This window comes from Equus quagga, chromosome 7, assembly GCF_021613505.1.
Source record: "Equus quagga isolate Etosha38 chromosome 7, UCLA_HA_Equagga_1.0, whole genome shotgun sequence".
NCBI lineage: Eukaryota > Metazoa > Chordata > Mammalia > Perissodactyla > Equidae > Equus > Equus quagga.
The window spans coordinates 69,790,061-69,813,259 of NC_060273.1; the positions used below are offsets into that span (position 1 = coordinate 69,790,061).

The window sequence follows — 23,199 nt, forward strand, 5'->3', positions numbered from 1 at the left end:
GCTCCGTCATGGCTGAGGTCCACGGTCCAAGCTTGGTGCAGCTTGGTCCCACCCTTCAGAATGGAGGACGAGGGGAACATGGGCCGCACATCTCACGTTGCCTGCTAGGGAACTCTCTTGAACCTTCCTTCTTGCCTTGCTACCCTGCAGAGGGCCGACCCCCTGAAAGTGTACCCACAGCTGAAGGGGAGCTTCCAAGAGAACCTGAAGCACCTCAAGAGCACCATGGATGGCCTGGACTGGAAGGTCGGCGGGTTTCCCGCACTCACGCTCTCTCTTTCCTGACGTCCAAAGCAGGGCCGGGAAGGGGTGGGGTGAGGCGTGGCCCAGGGAGGCCGTCCTCCCAAAGCTGGAGGAGGCTGACCAGCACTTACACAGCCACAGACACGGAGTGCTTAGAGTTGAGGAGCCAGCTCGACCGAGCCCCGTGGGTCTCTAAGGGGAGCCAGGCGGTACTGGCCTCTGGGGTGTTGGGACCCTGTCCGGCCCTCCACGTCTCTGTCCCCAGGAGCAAAGCCAGGCAGGGTTGCAGAGGGCTATTGAGCCTGACCCCCTGCCTCTATCCCCATTAGGTCTTTGAGAACTGGATGCATCAGTGGCTCTTGTTTGAAATGAGCAGGAACTCGCTGGAGGAGAAGCCCACTCAGGGTCCGACAAAAGGTACAGGGAGTGGGCGTGGGTGCCGGCTCTGGGAGCTCCCTCAGGGCTCCTGTGGAGCTGCACAGGTTGGGGCCCGGGGCACTTCCCCATCCAAGCACTGGACTCTCCAGCCACGCTCACCGCTCACTCCTGTCTTTCCCACCTGTTCCTTCTGGGCTCGGCTGCCCCTCAGCCCCATCCTGTCTGAGGCCCCATAGGGCAGAGGCATCCCTGCAGGAGGTGACCTCCCTTATGGAGGATCGCACTGCACAAGTGGACTGGAGCAAAACCCACCCGTCACACCCCAGGAGTCATCACAATGGCCTTCCCCGCCCTGCACTGCACTCCACGGATTCCAGCGAGGGGGCTGGGTTCAGAGAGACCTCCTCGAGGTCACACAGTCAGTGGGTGCCAGACAAGGGGGCCTTGGAGTTGTTCCATCTGGTGGACAGTGTAGACCAGGATTTTCAGCCCTAAAGCCTTTAAGAGCGCCGTGTCCTCCTGGTGCTGTCTGATGTGCTGTGCAACTTTGGACAAGTCTCTGCCCTCTAAGCTTTGGGTTCAGAGATGGCAGATCAACGGCCCACCCCGCCATGGGCCTGACTTTTCTATCACAGATTCATAGAAGGCACCTTGGATGCTATCTCCACCGACTCCCAGCTGATGTTTGAATCCCCTCTACAGCATCCCAAAACAAACCCCCATTTCTACTTGGCTACCCCCAGTAACAGAAGCTCAGACTTACCAAGGTGTCCATTGCTTTTCCCTAGAAATCAGAATCATAGGTGCAATTCCAACCTTTAATAGGCATTGAGTATCAGAAGAAATCAGCAAACTCTGAGACGAATTAGCCACACAGCCCTTCCCTTCCTCTTTGATCTTGGACCCTGTTGGTCCAGACCTCAGTTTCCCTATCTGTGCAATAGGTAGAGCGAGAGTACAGTCACTTGGGCAGAAGGTATTGGACCCAAAGCATTGGTATGTGGATCTCTGGTTCTGCTGAGTCCCGGGCCCAGAGCCCGCTCACTCACTGTGTTCGCCGTGCCTGTCGCTTCAGTACTGACCAAGTGCCAGGAAGAGGTCAGCCGCATCCCTGCCATCCACCCGGGCGTGTTCAAGCCCAAGTGCGACGAGAACGGCAACTATATGCCGCTCCAGTGCTATGGGAGCACCGGCTACTGCTGGTGCGTCTTCCCCAACGGCACCGAGGTCCCCCACACCAGGAGCCGCGGGCACCACAACTGCAGTGGTAAGCAGTGGCCCCGTGCCAGGGAGCATCGGAGGAGCAGGAAGGAGCAGGAAGGCCGAGGGGCAGTAAGATCCCTCCTGGGGCACTTGGGACCAGGACATTCGAGGGGGCAGCTCCCAGGGGGCAGCCACTCTGCCATGTGACCCCCCCTTTATCCCTCCACCTACCTGCGCATTCTTCATCTGTTTGTCCATCTGTCATTTCTCCCCTTACATCCACGCTCATCTACTTATTTACCCTTCGATCCTTTCACGGTGATTTGCACCATCCGTGCCCCATCCACTCATGCCTCCAGGAGCGCTACAGATCCACCCTGCTCATCTCATCAACTGCTTCCTTGGCCTTGCTCACTCACTTCCCCATACTTCAGCCACCACCCAGCAAGCGTCTTTCCATTTGATTTGGCACCTGCTCTGGCAGGCACTAGGCCTGTGGCTAGGTTGGAAAGAACTAGCCCCAGGCCCCTTGCCAGTGGGTGCGGTAGGCTGGATGGTGAGTAACAAATGGATTTGCTGCTCCTTTGCAGAACCACTGGAAATCGAGGATCTGTCGTCTGGGGTGGGCATGGCCAAGTAGGATCTCAGCCAAGGTAAGGGCCCCTGCGGGGAGACTGATCCCCAGCAGCTCATCCCTAGAGGGGCTGACTCCCTCATGGGTGGATGGCCAGCGCAGCATGACCCCGGGCCATTCTCCAGCCTCCCTGGGTCATCTGTTTCATAGATGAGGACTGGGGGTTGTGGGGGGCTATATGATGGTCAATACTTGCACCCGAGCAGGCGGCAGTGGAGGGTGGGGAGTCCTCTGAGGCCCCAGGATGCTGGGAAGGGGTAGGGACATAGGGCAACCCCAACCGTAACCTGCTGCATGTCTCTCCGTAGTCATCCTATGAGAACAGCAGACGCAGCCGCCAGCACCCAGCCAGCCCTGCATGGCCGCAACTCCCTTGTGCCCTTCTGTCCCCCAACCCTAGGTCCCCTCCTTCCCTTACACCCAACCTCCTCCACCTGCCGTCACCCACCCTGCACCTCATTCCCTGAGACTCTGGTGCCTGGCTCTCCATCATCCTGAGACGAGAAATCACCTCAGAACAGCACAGATTAACAACGCAGGGTCCCCAACACTGCCCATCAGCAGGGACACCACACCCAAGGAGGTGGGCCAAGACCTGGGCTGACCCCCATTTCTGACGCCACAGCAGCCGCTAGCATGGAGCTCCAAGATCTAGGCCCCTGGACGAGGCAGGCAGGTGCAGGGAGAGGGGGCGACGCTCCCCCAAGTCCGACACATTTGCTCTCCCTCCCCTCTGGCTTTTGGCCTCAGCATTCCAGCCTGTTTAACTAGGGGGATGAGCCACCCTTTCTGTCCCCAGCATCACTCGGCCAGGAAGAACCAGCCTCTCCACCCACAACCCCTCCTCACTCTCCGCCAACCCCTAGTTCCCTCTGCTCAGCAAGCTTGTCACCAGCCCCTAGGGTGGCGGCTCCTGTAAGAATAAAAGGTAGTAAGTAGACCATTTCTGGCTCCTGGCTGTTCTGTTGGGATCTGGGTCATTTACCCCAAGGAGGTAACTGAAGACCTTGAACCCAGTGCTCTGGGTGGGAGAATGCAGTCCAGGGAACCCAAACACAGACGCCTGGGGGACCGGGCTGCGGGGCTTGTAGACTTCAGACACAGACACACTTGATTTCCACATTTAACACAGAGGAACACTGGTTACTTTCAAAAAGAAATAGGCTCTTGCCCATAGTTTTTTAAGCTCAAGCTCCTCTGGGTCCAGCTTCCATTGTCCCACGTCCCCATTTCCACCTCTCCTAAGAACAGTACAAGCATGACGACCAACAGCAACGACACAGGGGCCCAGCCGGCTGTTGTCAGGATGGAGCAGAGGCCCCTGCTGGCAGGCTTCTTGACTTTAAGAGGAGCCCAGAGTGAAGAAGTTCAGTGAAATCGTGCTCCATTTCTAAGTATAAAGACTTACTGTGGGTCAACGAAGCCCAAGAGAACACTACCCTGCAGCCTCTTGTAGACCAACGCTTACGGGAGAGCGAGGCTCCCCAGGAGGAGGGCAGGGCCGGGTGCAAAGCTGGGTCTCCAGCCCTCCAGCCCAGCGCTCTCTCCACACGGCCTCCTGCTGTCTCTAGCAGAAGGCTAACAGCCTCGGAGGGGATCTCCACGGCCTCTGGTGCTCTTCATGGCTCTGGGCCTCTGACTGCTGGCTATCACCACGGCCCTAGACTTCACCCTGACACATCTTCAAGTTTGTCCACTTCTCTTCATCATCACAGCCCCTTTGTTACCCGGACATGAGGGCAACTCAGTCCTAACTGGTTTTCCTGCTTCTACTGTGCCTGCCACAGCTATTCTCCACCAGGTACCTCAAGAGGGCCTGCCCTAGCTCAGGCCTAACTTCAAAAGGGGGCTCGGAAAGCCTCCTTCCATTTCTTGCCTGGCCTACCCCAGCATCTGGAAACCAACCATGACCATGCTTGAGCTCCCCCTTAGCTTAGATGCCACCTCCTCCAGGAAGCCTTCCCCACCCCAATTCAGCACCCTGGGCACTTCAGAGTCTCCTTCTCTGGCAAACTGTCCCACTCCCTATGGTGTCCACAGCCTCGATACGCAGTCAAGAACAAATCCTGAGTGATGTTTGTTCTGCTCCGACTATCAGCCAGACTCTCCCTTCCAAGAATAAGTCAACTGCAAAACGTTTGCCCCAGTGTACCAGGAACTTGTACCTTTCCTTCAAGTCTTTTATTTTCTGAGTTCTTACAAAAAAAGAAAAACACAAACAAAATGGGGAAGAACTCACAAACGGAGGATAAGGCCTCAGCAGGAGCTGGAGACCAAAGACATGGAAGGAGCCACAGGCTGGGCCTCGCTGGGTCTGCAGGCCAGACAGGTGGAAAGTCCGGAGGGGGCTGAGGGGGCAGGTTGGGCTGGAGGGGCGAGGGGCAGATCACTTAAAAAAATATATATATACTGTACACATCTATACGAAGCGTTGTGTGTCGCGAGGGGGTCAGGCGCGGCGTCAGTGAGTGCAGGTCACGGGAGCGGGGGGCACTTCCTCCTCCCGGCACCAGCCTCTCTGCAGGGCTCACTGGCTCAGCCAGAGCGGACAGTGTGGCTAGCTGTCTTCTTCTGGAGAGGGAGGGGAAGTCACAAATTCAGTTCCAACCCATGGTGGGCAGAGGCGTGGGGCTGGTCACTGCTTGTCTGAGAAATCCCTGGGGGAAGGAAACACAGCCCGACGTAAGATTTCCCGATCAAAGAGAATAAAATAAACTCATAAGCTGGCATCTCTGAGGCAGGGGAGGGCATTAACCACCCACAGCGGACACTTCCGAGCACTGTCCATGTCCCAGGAACCGGGCTGCGAGCTCTAGCGCTTCACTTCCTCTAGCCCTCACAGCAGCCGGGCGGTGGCGCTGCCCCAGTTACAGGAGGCTGGGGGCAGGCGGGCCACCTAACCCTTTACCCCACCCAGGAGGCACAGGTCCATGGGGATGGCTTGTTTGGAGCAAACCCTCTTCTCCCCATAGGAAATGTCCTCAAGGGACAAAATCATAAGGAAAAGGAACTAAGCTGTGGGGGAGACAGAGCTGTACCCGACCTCAAGCCTTATCCTCATCTACAAGGAGGACTAGCCCAGTCCCACCTCCCTAAGGACGGGCAGCACGTGCACCCGGTGCTCAGGGTCAGCCACTGCCATCACTGTCCTGGATCCTTCTACTTCTGCAGCTCTGGCTCCCGCCATCACCCCCAGACCTCGAGGAACGGAACCTCTTTCTCCAGCCTCCCCTTCCCCTTGGGGCCTACCTACCAGGCCCTGCCTGGCTCCCTGGGACCACAGCAGATGCTGGAGCTGCCCTCCCACCCTCGCCCGGGAGAGGATGGTCAGCAGGGGTTCCCGGGCCAGGAAGCGTACCTGCCGCTTTGTGCCCCTCAGACAGTCTGCTCTGCCGCCTTCTTCTGTGAGGAGAGAAGTGTGAGAGGCTCTTGTACTTGAAGCACCTCCCCACCCATGCTGCCCCCACCAGGAGGGGATGTGACGGTTCCCTCCTGAGGATTCACGGCTCCCCCAGAACAGATATTGGGTAGACACCCCCTACGGCAGGGACGGTGTCCTGTGTGCCCTCAAGGAAGGAGCCCAGGACTTTGCAGCAAGAGATGTTCAGCTTTTCTGAACACAGCCGAGGCCCTGCTGGCCACAGTGAGAACTGCTTCTGGATAAGGTGCTGAGGCTCCCTCTTCAGGCTGTCACCCGTGAAGCACACAGGTGTGTGTTTCTGCGGTGGGGATACCCTGCTGTCGGGGCACACACATCCCAGGGAGTATCTCCTCTCACCTGGAAACCCGCAACAGCCTCCCTGCCCCTTGGGGATCTCTCCTTTCTTCACCCATCCCGAGAACATCCTTCTAGCTCACAGACAAGACAGGGTCGCTTCCATGGCTTCCACACGCTCAGATCTTGTCCCCCCTCAGGGCGCACATCCCCCTGGCTCTTCTCTCGTGTCACAACTCATAAGCCCCCTGCACTGGACCCCAAGAATGGAAACGGCACAGGGACCAGGCCTGTCTCACCCTGCCCTGTACCCTGACACGCACAGGATGGGGCTGATCACAGTCACCCTGGGGACAGGGTCTGGGCCCCTCTTCTGGCGAGTGACCCCTCAGGCACTCACTCTACCTTTTTCTTCCTTTTCTTCTGGATTAGTGAGTCAGGAGCTTTGGTGGAGGCCTTCTTTGCTTTCTTCTTCTTTTCCTTCTTTTCCTTGTCTTTTTTTCCTAAGGAAAGAAAGTAAACTTCTTAGACACGACGTTTTAATCTTAAGCATTGGGGTCAAAGTTGGAAGACACACAGCCAGGTCTCCCCCTGGAGAGGAACTAGAACTCACTCCTTCTGAAGCCAGGACTCCAGCTTGCCCCACACCCTGGGGAGCCATCAAAACACAGGCCCACATGCCTGTGACCACCCACGCTGGTCTGAGAGCCCCCAGGGCCAGCCTCATGACTCCTGCCCTGTCGGTGGACCACCTGGACGATTACTATTTTTCTTTAACTCACTTTTTAAAACTTCCACACATTTATTTAAAAAAGACACTTTCTATGTGTAAAATGGGAAGAAAATATCACCTATTGTCAAGGGCTGGTGTGAGGGTGAGATGAGGCGCCCCTGCACGCAGAGTCTAGCACAGAGCTCAGGGAGGGGCCGCTATCACCTCTGAGGAGAAACTGCCATCCGGGGGCTCGAACCCCCGTGAAGCCTGAAGCAGAAGTGGCTGTGCCTGCTGGCCGCTGTGAGTGAACTCTGGGCTCCAGGGGAGGCCACGCCCTGAGCCACAGGCGTCTCCCCGGCCTGCAGGCCCTGGTGCTCTAGGACCTGGCTCTGGCCCCCACGGCCCGCACAGCCCACTGCTCAGCCTCTCCCTTCTGTGCTGGCCGAGGGCTGTCCAGGTGCACTCCAGCTGCAGCCGGCCACTTACTCTTGTCAGTTTTCTTCTTCTCCTTCTTGCTCTTTGGGTTGCCTGGGTCTTCACCCACAATTGACACCATCGCCGGCTCCCCTTCTGGCTTCTCCTTGGCCCCTTGGCCAAGAGACTCCTTCTCCTTCTTCTTGATGTCACCACTTGCTCTGTCTTTCTTGGATTTCCCCTTGAGAGTCCTGGGGCCCTTTTCTGGGGAAACAGCACCCTCCCCAACCTCCCCGGCCGCGAGCTGCTTCTTCTTCTTGCTCTTGGGGGTCCTGGCAGCCGGCTGGTCTTCCGACAGCTTCCGCTTGCGACCCGCCCGGCCCTTCCTGCTGCTCTCCTTGGCGGCATCCACGGCCTTCTTCCTTTCCTGCTCCAGGAGCTCTGTCAGGACCTTCACCACCGACGCCTGGACCTGGGCCTCGCTCAGGGGCCAGGGTTCGCTCAGGAGGCGCCGAGTGATGTCGCTCTGCAGTGCCAGCGTTGAGGCTTGGGGGCTCCCAGCCCCCTTCCTGGGCTTCTGAGGTGTGGTGCCAGGGTCTCTTCTGCCTGCAGAGAGAGGACTTGGGGTCACGGATCCCGGAGAGTCGGGAAACAGACCTCTTGTGGGATAAGAGCCAAGGGGGTCCAGGGATAGAACTGACCTCCTCTGACAATGGTACATCTGGGGGAAGCGAGGCCCAGGGGTCACTCTGCTCCCACTGGGTCTCTGAATCACACCCTTCTGCCAGCTTCTAACTTAGAGCTCTTCTGTCTCCTCACATTAAGAACTCAAGTTCAGGTTGGGGATAGAAAATGACTCAGAATGTTAATGAAAGGGCCTGAAATCTACCAACGAAATGAAAGGTCAGAAAGGAGGGAGATGGTGTTGTCTAGAAAGGAGCTCAGAGGCCTGAGTTCTAGGTCTAACTACCACCAACTTGCTAGGTGACCTTGTTCCTCCCATGGCCTCAGTTTCCCTGTTTGCAAAATGAGGGGTTAGATAGACAGTGAGGTCCCCCATTCTAAATCATAGATTCATAATAAAAGCGAAAGCCACACAGCCATTCAACTCATGCCCGTCTACTCACAGTGGGCCCACGGCCCTCCGGTAAGGGGTCCAGGCGGTTTGGGGTGATGGGTGCGGTGCATACGCACGTGGCGGCTGACTAAGCAGGTTTACTGCCTGCCAGAGGGACTTCTGGTGCAGCCTTTGTTTAGAATTCTCCACGCCTCTGCTCTCCTTTGATAATTGTGTGCTGACTACACGTGTGAAAAAACCTTCCACAGCCCCCTCAAAACGTCTCCCTGCCGCACCCGCCTCTCACAAAGAGAGCACCGGGAAAGATAGCGAGCCGCAACTCCCTGCTGACCCGCGCCGGGCAAGTGCAGCTAAAGCCTAAGCACTGAGTGGGGGGGCATCAGCACCTGTCCCAAGGCTGCCCCTAACTTCCCAGGTGACTTGGCAGGTCTCCCCTCCATTCTGGGCCTCACAGGCACAAGAGCTCCTACACGCTGGGCTCTGAAAGGTGCCCAGGGGCTTGGCCCTGCTCCATGTCGCGAGGCTGGAGACTGTCCCCTGCAGCGTGCAGCGGGCCCCAGGGTGGGGTCTGAAGCAGCTCTGGCGAGCTGAGGGAGGTAGGCAGGGCAGGCTGGGCAGGGGGGTCCCCAGGACAGAGGGAGGCCCAGGTGAGCCCTTTGGTGCTTCGTGCAAGGGCAGAAGCCAGCTGGAGAGCGAAGCTGAGGAGGTGCCATTTGCCTTGGCAACCTCTTTCCTCGCAGCCCACTTCCCTACTTCCTGTCTACAAACACCCCAGAACACCAAGGCTGGGAGACCCTGAGAGCTGTCCCAGGTATGCCCATCTGAGATACCTGTCCCTTCGTGCTGGTGGAGTCAGAGATGGCTGATGCCCCAGGCCAGGTGATCTGAACACTCAAGTCTGCCCTCCACATACCATGTGACTATTTTCTATGTGTGTTATGCCTCGACACCAACTGGATGCACCAACCCCTGCCCTGTATGGTTAAGACACAGGGCCCAGAGTGGCCAGGGGCTTGTCTGAGGCTTTAGAGTAAGTCAGTCCATTGCCTTGGGTCTTGGCCATGTAATGAAGACTTTTCCAAATGTGGCTCCTGCCTTTTGTCTGAGCTCCCCTGAGTTCCTACGCCCCATACCATCCCATTTGTTAGGAGAAAAGTTAACAGATACAGCTAGAGAGAGCCAAGGCCTACTCCACAAGTCAAGGTGCACCTCCTCTAAGGCAGGGGTCACCCTACCAGGTATGCTAGCATCTCATAGGGCTGGATAACCTGAATTCCAGGCTGTCCCAGACCACGGGAGCCAGACACTTGGGCGTGGGCCCCCCTGCACTTTTTTTTTTCTTCTTATTCTCCAAAGCCCCTCAGTACATAGTTGTATATTCTAGTTGTAGGTCCTTCTAGCTCTGTTATGTAGGATGCCACCTCAGCATGGCTTGATGAGCAGCGCTAGGTTCGTGCCCAGGATCTGAACTGGCAAAACCCTGGGCCGCCGAAGCGGAGTGTGTGAACTTAACCACTCGGCCACAGGGCGGCCTCCGCCCCCTACACTTTGATGAGCACCTCCAGGTCTGACGTAGGGGTACCAGGCCTCACTCGGAGAGGCCCTGGTGACAGACAGGACCATGTTGGCGGAACTGTTCCTGAGGGAGGGAAAGAAAGGGCCCACTGCCTTGTCCCTCCACACCCTGCTGTTGTCCTTCCCTGGGGCCCTCAACTCACCTGTTTGAGGGGACATGGTGGCAGCTGGTTGTTGGGGCTCCACTTCCCGCTTGCCGTCTAGGGCATCTTTGGTAGCCGGAGTAGAGGAAACTGAGGGTTTGGGGTCTGGCCTGGGAGTGGCCTTTGAAGCCTGGGAATTGGCGGGAGTCAGCCCAGGGGTTGCATAACCTGAGAGGAGAGACTGAAGAAACCCAGTGTGAAAGAGGCCGGGACCCTGCACCACCCAGGCCCTGACGGCATGGCCTGTGTGAGGAAACCAGCTAGACCCCTAAGACCAGGCACAGCAGCCTCCCATGTGTACGTCCTGCACTATTTTAATTTAACACGTATTTTAGACAGGCACATTTAAAAAGGAAATTTCTTATTACTAATGCAAATGGAAAATCACTAGCACTTGCCATGTACAGATGACAACCTTAAGAGAAATCCCATCTGTTAAACAAAGTTTTTTTTTTTTTTTTTTTTTTTAAAGATTTTATTTTTTCCATTTTCTCCCCAAAGCCCCCCGGTACATAGTTGTGTATTCTTCGTTGTGGGTTCTTCTAGTTGTGGCATGTGGGACGCTGCCTCAGCGTGGTCTGATGAGCAGTGCCATGTCCGCGCCCAGGATTCAGACTAACGAAACACTGGGCCGCCTGCAGTGGAGCGCGCGAACTTAACCACTCGGCCACGGGGCCAGCCCCTTAAACAAAGTTTTTATCTGGGAATCACCCAAAATCAAGGTAAGCCCTTTCTATAGACTCTAAGAGTCCACTCCTCATGGGGCCTCCAAGAAGGACAGAGCCTGGCTCCACACAGACAGGACCCCGCCCAGAGCCCCGGGAAGAGGCAGGTGGGTGGGAGCTGGGCCTAGGGCTCCTGCCCCTAAACCCCTGAGGCCGCCGGCCCTCTCCCTTGCAGTCACCTGGGAAGGCGCCACTGCCTCCTCCTCGCTGGACTCTGCTGTGGTCTCCTCCACCAAGGTCTCCCTCCTGGAAAGGGCTGCACCTACTGGAGAAACAGAGGGGGCCTGTTGGGAATGCCAGGTAGCCCCTGGCAGCTGGGGCAGGGCAGAGCCCTCCAGGAGGGCCCCCAGGATGGCCTGATCCATCTGGATGCGCCTCACCCTCCCACCCAAGGCTCATCTGCTCCCAGTGCCCCTTTCCAAGGTCAACCGCTATTCACAGCATTCCAGGTGGGACGCCTCAAGGCCAAAACCTTTTGTTCTCATTCCTGAGGCCTCACTTATGCTTCCTCTGCTTTCTTGTGTGTGGGGTACGGCCCTGAGATTTTGGGTCAGTTATAGGAGCCTGATATCAAAAGGCAGTCAAACAGCAGAGTCAGGAGGTCTCTGATGTTATTCAGACCAATTTCCTCATGGGGCTGTACAGGGGGACCCTAAGGCCAAGGTCACTGCATGGGTAGGAGGACTGAGCCTAGGGCTCCACCAGGCCGCCTCTCCCCTCCTCCAGGCGCACCCAGACGTTTCCTCCCAGGACCCTCACCCAGCCTCTGGGTCGCCTCAGCATCCTCCTTGCTCCCTGAAGAGCAGCTGCTGCTGTCCTCACTGTCATCTGAAGTCCCAGAGGCCTTGGCTTTGGGGCGTCCCAAGGAAGTGGCCACGGCCCGCTGGACCTCAGGAACCTTGGGCTTTCCAAGCCTGTTGGTCACTTTGGCTGGCACAGGGGTGCTCTGGGGACTCGTCACAGGGAGAGTTCCCAGAGCGCTGTCAACCTAATTTGGTGAAAGGACAAAGAGAGGAAGGAGAAATCAGGGGAAATAAGATCTGCTGCTTACCGCACACCTCCATTAAGGGCCAGGCCCTGTTGGCTGCTTCGCACTCAGGCCTTGTTAAGTCCTCCCACAAATCTCTAAGATGGGCAGCTGAGGCCCGGGAGGCAGGTGCGTGTGCTAAGGTCACAGGGCAGGGAAGTGCTGGCACTGGGACTAGGCCCCTCCCTTCTACCCTCTGTGGTCTTTTTTTTATTTTTTCCCCTGAGGAAGATTAGCCCTGAGCTAACATCTGTGCCAATCTTCCTCCCCTTATATGTGGGTTGCCACCTTGGCATGGCTGACGAGTGGTATGGGTCCATGCCCAGGATCCAAACCTGCGAACCTGGGCTGCCAAAGCAGAGTGCACCAAACTTAACCACTATGCCACAGGGCTGGCCCCAACCCTCTCTGGTCTTTGATCATTGTCGCACCAGGTTGGGGCCTGGGTCCCCAGCTCCCCAGCTCACCCCACTTGAAGATGGGGTCCTCGCAGTAGGAGGCTGGGCCTCACTGGCTTTCCGGACAAGGACCTTCAGGGCGGCCTGGGTCAGCGGGAGATGAGCTGGGTTCTTCTTTGTCACCTGTGGACAGCCAAAGGCAGCCCTGAGACTCCTGGGTTCTCAGGATGCCATCTATGCCATGCCCTGGTCAGAGCCTGTCTGGCTGGGGTGGGAGGGGACCTGTATCTGTAAGAGGAGCCATGGGGCTGGAGTCGGGGACTGAGGGGTGGTCAGAGGGGCAATGCCACCATCTGGGCAGAAAATAGTGCCAGGCTTCAGGTTATGAGTTAATCATATCATTCTCAGAGGGTCCAAAGATGGCTCCCAGCCCAGTGAAGGGAAGCCGCTCCGGCCCCACCACTCAATCTGAGCCTTCACTGGGGATAAGTCTCCAGCCTGGTGGCTGCAACAGCCTCCTCCATGGTCTCCCTGGTGCCACTCCTGCTTCCCACATCCACCAGCAATCAGGGAGAGAAAACTAAGAACAGAACTGGGTGTGACTCCTTGCTGAAAACCTCCAGGCCCCCACTGCCCTTCAGTGGCTACGCAGCAGCCCGCAGCAGCCCTCAGCGTGGCCTGCTGGCCCGACCCCCTCCCCTTCCCACTTTCTCCAGCTACCTCATCTTCTTCCAGCTCTCTCGCCCCCAAGCACTTCCCCAAATGGACCCCGCCCCTGGATTTTCCTGCCTGGAGTGCTCCCTAGTTCATCCTGGCGTGGCTGCTTCTCTTGCTTCAATGTCACCTCCTTGGGGAGGCCATCCTTGCCCATCCTTTCTGAAACAGGTCACTCCATTACTCTCCAGTTTATGCTGTTTCCTTCAAAGCGCCCACCAGTTGGTGAGTACTTTAATTGTTGGTTTCCTTGTTTAGTGGCTGCCTCCCCACTCACTTGGGGACTCTGCAAGAGCTGGGACCCTCTCTGTCTTGCTCCTGCTATATCCCCACTGCCTGGCATGGACAGATGTCAGCACCATCTGCTGGTTGAATGGCCCAGTAGACACGGGTTGTCAGGTGCAATGACCATAGCCCAGATTCCCACCCAGCAGCACGTCCTGGGAAGCTCCTCGGGCTGTAGCTTGTGGTGAGCCCTCTGAGCCGGGGGTGTCCAAGGCCTGCCCGGGCCTATTCAGCTCTCTCTGCCCTCTCAGAAAAAGGGGCAGGGAGCAACAGGACAGGAAAACACACCGATGCGGCCCAGAGCACAGGGTACTAGGGGTCAGGAGACCTGAGTTCTGGCCCTGCCTAATCTGGGACAAGGCTCAACCCTCTAGCTGAGGGGTGGAGCTCAGTTTTATCGTTGGAACAATGACCCATTAACTCTATCTGCCCAGGGCTTAGATTCAGGCAGGACCGAATAAAAAATGCACTGAAAATGGTGGAGGCCGGAAGAATGCTCACAGGCACCACCGTGAACACTAAAACAGGGCCACTTCCATTCACGGCGTTTCAAATCTGAGAGGAAACCAAACAAAACAGAAGCCTAACCACGCTGGAAACGCTGATGAGGGGCTCAGGGAGCAGCACTGGCTCTGCCGGGCGCTGCGTTCCCAGCCACTCAAAGGTCATTCGGAGCTCGGTTTGGGGCTGTAGCCAGAAGGTCAGGAATGGCTCCGGCTGCTGGGGCAGCTGCTTCTAGGGGCTGGGTGAGAGCAAGTGCAGTCCAGCCCAGCAGCACGTGTGGGGGAGCAGGGGAGGGCAGGGGCTCCCGACCCGCTGGCCCGAGAGCCCTCGCTTCCCGCCAGGTACCTGCGCCTCCTGCTTCCTGCCTTCCGACGCCGGGCCGGCCTCCTCACCGCTGCTGGCCCCAACGGCGCCGGCTCGGAGGGCTGTCCGTGGGTTGGCCGGGGGCACGCTCACCACATTGGTTCTCACAGCTGAAATGGGGCAGGATGGGGCACATGTCAGGGCACAGAAGCCCCCATGGCCCTCCCAGCTGCGCAACACCTAATTTATCGGCCGTTTCTAGGGACACAGCGCCGCGCTCGGGGCTTACGAGGTAGACGCCTGCTGAATGCTCGCCCCAAGTCTTCCAGGCAGGAGCTGTCACTATCACCCCAGTACAAGGCTCGGGGCGGTCACACGGCTGCTGCGGCAGTGACCCCGGGCTTTCTCCTCAGCCTCTCCCCACACTCGAGTCCTCCGTGGCGTTCCCCCTCAGCAGGCCAGGCTGCCACTCCTGAGCAACAGGCAGGAGCGCTGGCACCACATGAGACTCCCAAGTATTTGAAAGTCCCTCGTGAGAATCACCATGGTCATCTGCCAAGGTCCAGTGACACGATGTGCACGGAGCACTGTCTGTAACAGCCAAAAACCTGCCCAGACAACACCCTCAGCTGCTTCCAACACAGTGCCAGCTAAGTGAACTATGCTGTGTCCACCCAAAGGACGACTTTGTAGCCGGCAGGAATCATGCTGGGAATGCGTGACGTCACAACACATCAAGTAGAGATCACTGAGCAGACCTACGGTATGGTCTTACTGAAAACATGGGTGTAACTTAGGGTTTTGGAACGTTAACAGTCATAAAAATGTTAACAGTAACTGTTCCAGGCAGTGGGATTACAGGTCACGTTTTTTTCTTTTGTGCTAATCTGTGTTTCTTTCTTAAAGATTAGCACCTGAGCTAACATCTGTCGCCAATCTTCTTTTTCTTCTTCTTCTTCTCCCCAAAGCCCCCAGTACCTAGTTGTATACTCTAGTTGTGAGTGCCTCTGGCTGTGCTATGTGGGACGCCACCTCAGCATGGCCCAATGAGCAGTGCTAGGTCCGTGCCCAGGATCCGAACCCGGGAAACCCGGGGCCGCCAAAGCAGAGCGTGTGAACCCAACCACCTGGCCACGGGGCCGGCCGCTGTATTTCCTAGTTAGCCTACCAAGATCAGGTATTAATATGCCCATTAAAAAGTGTTATAATAGCAATAATAGTAATTAACCATTTTCTTGCTATCACCGGGAGCAGCACAGATTCTCAAAAGTCAAAGAAATCCCAGATCTGCTCCTGTCTCTCACTGATAGACAGAATTCTTCCCTACAATGTCTGTTTGGGGATTAACTAACCCCTTTGCAGGCCACCAGGAATGGCAGGCTCACTACCACCTTGCCACATTCAGGCAGTCAGTTGTCACAAGCTCTTCCCTGGATTACACAGAAACCTGGTCCCTGCAGCTTCAACCCTCTGGTCTGGGCTCTGCCTTTCAGAGTCAGCAGAGAAGCCCTGGCAAACATTTTTCCTGAGCCAGCCCCTCACTGAGATGAAGCAATGCAGGGCCCAGAGACCTTGTCCCAAGCCCATGCTGACCAACAACTTGCTGTGTGACTCAGTTAGCATCCTCTCCCTCCTGGGCCTCAACAGAGGTGTGTGTGTGTGCTGACGGCCCCTCCCAACCGAACCTGGGGGTTGCAGCAGGGGAGTCAGTCAGCCCTGCGTAGCGGGCCCGCGCTCACCAGGAGTCGAGCACTGCGTAGCGGGGACCACGTCCTCATCCTCGCTCTCTGAGGAGGAGCTCCTGGCTGTGCTCTCCGAGGCCTGGGCCTTCCTCGGGGCGCTCGCAGCCTGGGCTTGTGCGGGGGTAGCAGCTGGGCCAGCTGGACTACGATTAGGGTCGACAAAAATCAGAGGGAATTTAATCACCTTGAAAAACAAAAACAAAACACACCCCCCCAGTGATTAAAGGCATGATCAGGGGAAGGGGGAGGGGGTGGGGAGGGTTTTACAAGGCAAGGGGTGCTGAGAGCTCAGGGCAGCTGGTACAGAGGCGACTCCAGCTGCCCAGGGCCCTCCCAGCTCACTCCCAGCCTCCAGCACCTCACAGCTCACAGGAGCCCCTCTGACCCTCACAGCAAGCCCCTGAGGTCAGCAGGATCAGCTCCACTGGACAGATGGGAAAACCACAAGTCCAGAGAGGGGAGGAGAGTTACCCAAGGTCACAGAGCCTAACTGGAGCAGAGCCAGGGCCAGAATGTCCAATTCAGCCTTCTTTCCTCTGACTGACTTCAGAGACAGACACCTGCTGAGGGGGCGTCTGAACAGCGTATCCTTTGGCTGCCTGGTCGTAACACATGATTCACCTGGGGGGGGTCGTTCACAATCTAGTGCCCCCACCAAGAGACTCTGATGTGGCCTCCTGAGACATGGCCCAGGATGCGGCAACCCAACTATATGGACCCAGTGTCTTCAATAAAGAAAGCACAAGGGGAACACCAACAGATTAAGACTTACAGGACCCAATGCAGTGTGTGGCCCTTATTTGAACACACAATATAAAAAACATCATTTAAGAGACAATCAGGGAAATGGGGATGCTGACCGGGTAGGTCGTTTTTTCAGGTGTGATATTATACTGGGCTTGTACTCAAAAAAAACACAACAAAGTAACCCAGGAGCACTGGGGAACTGAGTGGAGAGTTTGGACGACATGAGCCCGGTCACAAGTTCAGACCCGCTAACACTGGAGACGGTTTGTTGGGGGTTCTCTACCCTGTCTTATCTTTGGGGATGCTTTTAGTTTTCCAGTAAGACATTAAAAGAAAGAGAAAGAAAGCAGCAGCAGCAGCAGTTCCTTGGTATTCTGCAGACCAGCCTGGGCCTGGCGGCTCCAGTGAAATGTCCACTGTGCACGGGCACCCTGAGAGCACACGCAGCCACAAGCCAGGGAGCTGAAGAGGCTGCTTTCCACTCCCCAAAGGCCAGGTCTGGCCTGAGTCCCACTCTCTCTCTGGCCAGCAGGGGGACGAAGGGCAGCAGGAGGGAGCTGCCCAAGGTCAGGTGTGGGACCTGAGTCTCTTCCACAACTCCGCATGGGGCCCCCGGGGTGCTGTGGAAGAGGGGAAGGGAAGAGCGGAGCAGAAGGGTGCCCACCCGAGAGTGGAAGCTCTGCAGGGCTTGGGCCCTTCCTACCCCTGCCAACAGCCTCCCCCGCGGCTGCTCTGATCTGCCACTTCCAGAGCCTTCCTTCCCACATGATCAAAGAGAGAAGGATGGAAAGTGGGAGAAGGTTTACAGTTGAGGGAGGGGGATCTATATATATGTGAGAAGACAGAGGAACAGATTGTCGGGGACGAAGAGAGGCAACGAACCCACTGAGGCAAACAATAGCGTCTGGGATGTTAAAAGCAGCTCAGCAGCAAAAGCCTCCACCTCCTCCATGTTCCACCTGCCCACGCCGCCCGCCCTGGCCTCTTGGCTGCAGGGACGCAGAGGGCCTGGCTGCAGAGGGCAGGGGCACAAGGGGTGCCATGCCCGAGCCCTGCTTCCAACCCCACCTCTCCAAGACCTCACGGTGTGGTCGAGCCTGAGCTTCATGAGCCTGTTTCCCACTTGCTGAGAGGGCTGTTAGTAATCCCAGCTGGGGCTCACTCACTGGAGGGGCTCTGATGTGCTTTGGGAACTGCAAAGCACAGTACACACAGGGGTGACAAGGGCCTTCCTTCTGGGGTCAGTTAGCAAAGGTTCATGGGGAGCTGAGGCAGCCTGCACACTGGGCTGTGCCTCCCTGTCGGTGCTGGGCAGCGAGGACCTGGAGGGAACGCGGGGACTCCCCTCCTCCTGCAGGCCCTGACGTCTGCAGAACCAAACCACCTCCTGTCGCACCCGAGCTCATCACAACTGTACCCTCACTCCAGTCTGGGGCAGAGCAGGAGCGGGGGGCTGACCAGCCCAGGCTGCTGACCCAGGCAAGGGACACAGCCACAAAGGCACCCGAGGTGGTGGAGCTCCGGAGGGCAGCTCCTCTCCAAGAGCCCCTCTCAGAACTGCCTGGGTACAGGTTAACAGGTCCTGGGCCAGCGCCACCCCAGGGAACTGAGAAACCCCACTCTCTGGGGATGTGGCCTCGATGGTGACCAGCAAACGGATGCCAGAGCCAGGCCTAGAAGTTAGTTCTCCAGGCATAGGAGAGGAGCTCCTTCCAGGAGGAGCCTCCGATGTAACACCTTAACTTGGTTTCTCACAGGTCTCCTTTTTCTCTCTGCCATTACCTCAAACTTTGAGAGCAGGGTCTATGTCTTTTTAGTTTGGTACCTACACCGGGCCCCAGCACAACAGGGCTGAGCCACAGACCACCCCCTTGACGTCTCTCTCAGAGCCAGAGGGTGGGCCCCATTCCCTGCAAGTGGGGACACTGAGGCACAGTGAGGGGGCTTGGGAATGGAGACACAGTCCCCTCTCTGCCTCCCAGCGTGGGGCTTTGCCCACCACCCTGGCATGGGTCCCTGTCCCCTACTGATGGGCTAATAATAAAAACAGAGCGAAACTTGTCAATAGAGAAGTGCTTGATGACCGCATAATAACGATAATAATCATAATTAGTGAGCTGGGGATTAAGGAGCTGAAAATCCCCCACTTAGGGGGAGGTTGCAGCTTCCCCAGGCTGTGCCGTCTTCCCTGCAGCCTCCCGGGGGAATGCACAAACTGCCGACTTCTTTCCCTTCTTCTTTTTTAATAGGGACTCCAGAATCTTCAGGACTAACGTACCAATTAAACGGTTCAGTTTAAGCATGATGTTCATTTTAATTGTGTTAGTCCACCCCCGCAGAGAAGGGCGAAGCGGCCCCCTCCCTCCCAGCTGTTTATATCCTGCTCTGAGAAGGAGGCAGCCTCCTGCAGGCCCCAGAGAGCCGGTGGGCAATGCCTGGGCCCTGCCTCCCTCCTTCCCTGCAGGGCAGTGCCAGGTGGTGGGTCAGAGGGCAGACGGCCTGGGTTCAGACACCAGGTCTGTCCACTTGCTACCAGCCATATGACGCTGGAACAGTTCACTCAACTTCTCTGAGCCTCATTCCTTCCTCTTTAAAATGGGAGTAACAAAGGAACCTACCCTGGCAGGGCTGTTGTGGGGATTACACAGAATAATGCCAAGTGTGGAGCTTAGCACAGGGCCCGGCACACAGGAAGCGACCAAAGTCAGTTGCAGTTGTTCATCATTATTTCTGTAATCTGTCTTATGGAAAGGCAGCGAGCACTCCATCACCGGGGGTGTGCAAGCAGCATCCAACCTCAATGATGGACTGATTAGCATGTGGTATGATATATAAGGGGAAATGGTTAAGGAGACCCCACTGGTCTAGGAGTTGCAGGATTCCAGCATCTCTGAGGGGCCCAGCAGAAGCTTCCAGGAGCGTGGGGCTAGAAGAGGACAAAGGGCAGTGCTGTCTGTGGCGAGGGCCCGGGGTTCACACAGAAACTTGGACACCAGCCTGGCAGACGTGGGCCTCGTCCTGCCCTTGTGGGCGCCATCTAGGCAGTATAGTATGTGGAGATGTGCCACAGGGGCTCGAGCAAGGCCTCAGGCCTGGCCTACGGGATTCTGACAAAGCCTGCAGACAGGGCTCCCGGTGCACACAGGAGGCAGGGATACGAGAAGCCAGGGGACCAGTGTCTGCCCCTTCCTCACCTCCCCGTGGGTGAGGAGAATTTGGGGAAATCACTTCAATTCACTGGGCCTTGATTCCTGCTGTCGAATGGGGAACACCACGTGCCCGCCTGCAGTAACAGGCGCTCCGGTCAGGCAGCACACCGTGGGCCTGTGCCGGCGCACAGCACGGAGGGAGGATGATCACCCTGCCTGTTCTACAGCTGAAACTTCTGGGCTTCATGGTTACGGTGTGCCCTGGTTCATGGAGCTGGTGGGCAGGAGAGCTGCCCTTGACCCCACACCAGCTGGCTCTGAGGCCTGGATGTTCAATGACACTCTGCTGCCTCCCTCACGGGGTTACTGTGAGGATGTTACTAAAACAGAGGAAAGAGCTCTGGGAGCTGTGAAGTGCTGCTTCAGCGGGAAGATCCGCCCTCGGCCCCAGCGGCCCGCCCCCATCCCCCCAGCTCTGAGCCTGCAGCATCTCCGAGAGAAGGCCGGCCTACCTGGCCTGCGGGCAGCTCCTCATCACTGCTCTCCGAGGACCCCTGTGCCTTCTTCTCCGGAAGTGCTGGGCCCAGGGTCTTGCTTCTGGCAGTTTGGGAAGCACCCTCCTTCTGAGGGGACAAGCACATGGTAGAGAGGGGACGTTGGCTGAGGGGGAGCATGACTGAGGGGCCAGGCTCAGGGAAACCACAGCCAGCAAGCAAGGCCCCTCACAGACACTGGTGCTCCAGGGAAGGCAGCATGGCCCCTTTCTGCACACACATGGCAGGTGGAGAGCTGCTGGCCCGGCATGCCCCATAGCCACTGGAAACACGGCCTCCACTCTGCTCATCCTCCTTCCGGAGCTGACTCTGAACTTGAAAGGGGTGTCTGAGTCAGGCACCATGAAAACCTGAGGGCTGGGGTGCTGTTGGCCAGGCATCTGAACGAGAGGTGACAGCGGCCTGGGACAAGGTTGCGGAGGTGAGCCAGCGGCCCCAGCACAGCTCACATCTGGCTGTAACACGACTGGTTAAAAGCAGGAGCCGGTTCAAAGTGTTCGGGTGGGTGGCTGCCATGCCCTCGTGCCAGGCATAAATGAGGGGAGCTGGGTGGGTGGGAACTGCAGTCGGGGGCCAGAGGAGGAGGTCCAGGGAGCAGTGTGTAGCCAGTGCTGGTGGTGACCAGCTCAGGGTTGTCCAGGGCAGGGGCAGAGGGGGGTTCCACTGGTGAAGGCCCCACTTTTCACTACTCAACCCAGCCAGAAAGTGGGACCTAGTTTGCCAGGGCCTCCAATTTCTCAAGAGAAGCTAGAAAATCCTGATTTGAGTGTGTTATTTCCCCATTTTTAAATGGGTCAACTACAACACACACTGCAACAGCTATGCCCCCGTGTCTTCCTTAATCACAGAACTGCAACTCTGTTCTGGTGGCCTCCACAACAAAATTTGGGGAGGGTGGGCCCTTGTCCCAGCCAATCATGGGAACTGCAGGCCCCTCATCAGGGAGTGGCTTTTTTTGGGTGTGGAGGAAGGAAGGGAGGGAGCACATGCCTTAGAACTGGACAAGGAGATAAGGGGAAGGGAAGTCAGCTGGGGGATTCTGTAGCTCTTTGGGAGATACTGCAGCCCTGCTGCGACAATGAGGCGCGTGGAACAGAGATGGAAGAAATCTGGGTCACCAATGATGCTGAGCTGAAGAAACCATCTTTACAGCAGCCTTCCCCATGGATTGTGAGATAACCAATCCCCTTACTATCTAAGCTCTTGTGAATTAGGGTTTCTCCTGCAGATTAGGACATCCTGACTGATACAGTAACCCATTTAAGACTTAAAGAAAAAAAACACTGCACAGTCCAAAACATGGCTGGGGCCCTTGTGTCTTAGTCTGGCGTTTAGGTCCCCATGTTACTGGTAACAAGCAACTAGAAATGACTGTTGCCCACAGGCCAGCCGGCCTTTGCTGAACATGCCTGACTTCACCTCCCCTCCCCTTTGCACACACTTTGCACACCTTCCCCCTGGGTGCGTGTCTCCACTTTTGTGTCTGGTGAACCCCTGGTCTTCCTTCAAGCTCAGCCCAATCATCTCCTCTTCTGGCCTCTCGGAGACCTATTCTCCCAGCTCCATCAGGGTCTCCCAGCTCCATCAGACAGAGAGCTACGGGAATATTTTCCGATAATGCAGTCACCTTGTCTTGCCCTACAGACCATAAGCTCCTTGAGGACAGAGCCAACACCTTTCACCCCTTTCTCTCTATCAGCAAGACAGAGGGCTCACTGGTCAGCCTGGTGCACTGAAGGCAGAGGTTAGTGTCAAGGCACCAACAGACTTCTCAGTGCTTGTTTAACTCATGAAGAAAACAGAAATCCAAGAAGGGGCGGAGCGTGGCCTGGCACAGGGAGTTGCAGCTTCCCTTAGGAAAGAGAAGATCTGGCCACAGGGAGGGTACCCTTCCACGAGTCACAACTGGCTAGAGCTGACAGGGACCAACTTCCTAGACAGGGCAAGGGCTCTCCAGTCTGCCCTACCTGCCACCACTCCCTACTACCTCTCCTGACACCAAGGCTCAATGTAGGTTGCCATCTATCACCTCCATGAGGCCTGTGTCAATCATTTCCATCACAAGTCCGAGCCCTGTAAGTCCTGGAGTTTGACACCCCGAACTTCTGCAGGACACAGCCACTCCCGCTGCTTTCTGCAAGCCGAGGGAAATCCAGATCAAAGTCAGTTCCTCATTCCCTCTCTCCTCCCACACCCCAGGCCTCACATTAAGCTACACGAGCTCTCCCTGGGGAGATGCGCAGGCCTACATGAGGCCCCGGGCCCAGGCAAGGGATATGACTTCCTCCAGCTCCCGAGGGCCTCATGGTATCTGCATCACAATCCAAGCCTCCCCATGACTCTCTCTGACTGTGACATCTTTGGATTCTTGGCCTCATTTGCCTTGGCGGGAGTTGCTGACCTAACCTCCCATAGGGCTGGTGTGTCTACTCGTGTTGTGGAGGCCTTGGGGGATACGGGTGTGTCTAAAGCATCTTTCATGAGGGAGGCCTTAGCTTGGGGGATTTTTACAGGTTTCGCCTAAGGAGACATGGAGGACAGCAGCTGGGGGAAAGGATCTTGGAGTCAAGAGCCTTAATCTGGTCTTCCTTCCTTATCTGGCCCTCAACCCAAGTTCTGACGAAGGAATGGGTGGCGATGGCTTGGAATCCTGGCATCGTAGCATCTTCCTCATTAGTCCTCACCTGGGCTGGTGTCACAGCTGCCGGCACTGCCCCCTCGCTGTCTGACTCCTCCTCACTGCTGCTCTCCGAGTTCTCCTCCCGCTTCCCAGCCTGGGTGGCTGTGGGTCCTGTCTTCCCAGGGGGTGCTGGGGCAGCCCCTTTCCGGGGGGATCCCTTGGTGGGGGTTGAGGCAGTTCTGACCTGGGCGGTCTTCCCTGAGGGCTTTGCCTGGAGTGAGAGGATGAGAATTAGGGAAGGGAGCCCCAAGGGATGGCACAGGGCTGCTCTCT

At 56.9% G+C, this 23,199-nt stretch overlaps 2 protein-coding genes across 4 annotated transcripts in view; one reads left to right on the forward strand and one right to left on the reverse strand.

Moving 5' to 3' along the window:
• CD74 (CD74 molecule) overlaps positions 1–3,401 on the forward strand; it is an 8,856-nt gene extending 5,455 nt beyond the window's left edge. The window contains exons 5-9 of one of the 2 annotated variants that reach the window (XM_046666370.1): positions 151–246; positions 573–660; positions 1,697–1,888; positions 2,415–2,477; positions 2,767–3,401. In XM_046666370.1, coding sequence (XP_046522326.1) covers positions 151–246; positions 573–660; positions 1,697–1,888; positions 2,415–2,464 — 426 coding nt within the window. In that variant the 3' untranslated portion in view covers positions 2,465–2,477; positions 2,767–3,401. The remainder of the gene's footprint in view (positions 1–150; positions 247–572; positions 661–1,696; positions 1,889–2,414; positions 2,478–2,766) is intronic. The other variant, XM_046666371.1, reaches the window with a different exon arrangement.
• TCOF1 (treacle ribosome biogenesis factor 1) overlaps positions 3,184–23,199 on the reverse strand; it is a 41,418-nt gene continuing 21,402 nt past the window's right edge. The window contains exons 18-29 of one of the 2 annotated variants that reach the window (XM_046666368.1): positions 22,931–23,137; positions 20,205–20,315; positions 15,794–15,980; positions 14,097–14,224; positions 12,318–12,431; positions 11,583–11,811; positions 11,003–11,088; positions 10,099–10,279; positions 7,375–7,908; positions 6,579–6,676; positions 5,817–5,860; positions 3,184–5,115 (exon numbers count right to left, since the gene is read on the reverse strand). In XM_046666368.1, the coding sequence (XP_046522324.1) occupies positions 5,834–5,860; positions 6,579–6,676; positions 7,375–7,908; positions 10,099–10,279; positions 11,003–11,088; positions 11,583–11,811; positions 12,318–12,431; positions 14,097–14,224; positions 15,794–15,980; positions 20,205–20,315; positions 22,931–23,137 (1,902 nt within the window). In that variant the 3' untranslated portion in view covers positions 3,184–5,115; positions 5,817–5,833. Of the gene's footprint in view, positions 5,116–5,816; positions 5,861–6,573; positions 6,677–7,374; positions 7,909–10,098; positions 10,280–11,002; positions 11,089–11,582; positions 11,812–12,317; positions 12,432–14,096; positions 14,225–15,793; positions 15,981–20,204; positions 20,316–22,930; positions 23,138–23,199 lie in introns of both variants that reach the window. The other variant, XM_046666367.1, reaches the window with a different exon arrangement.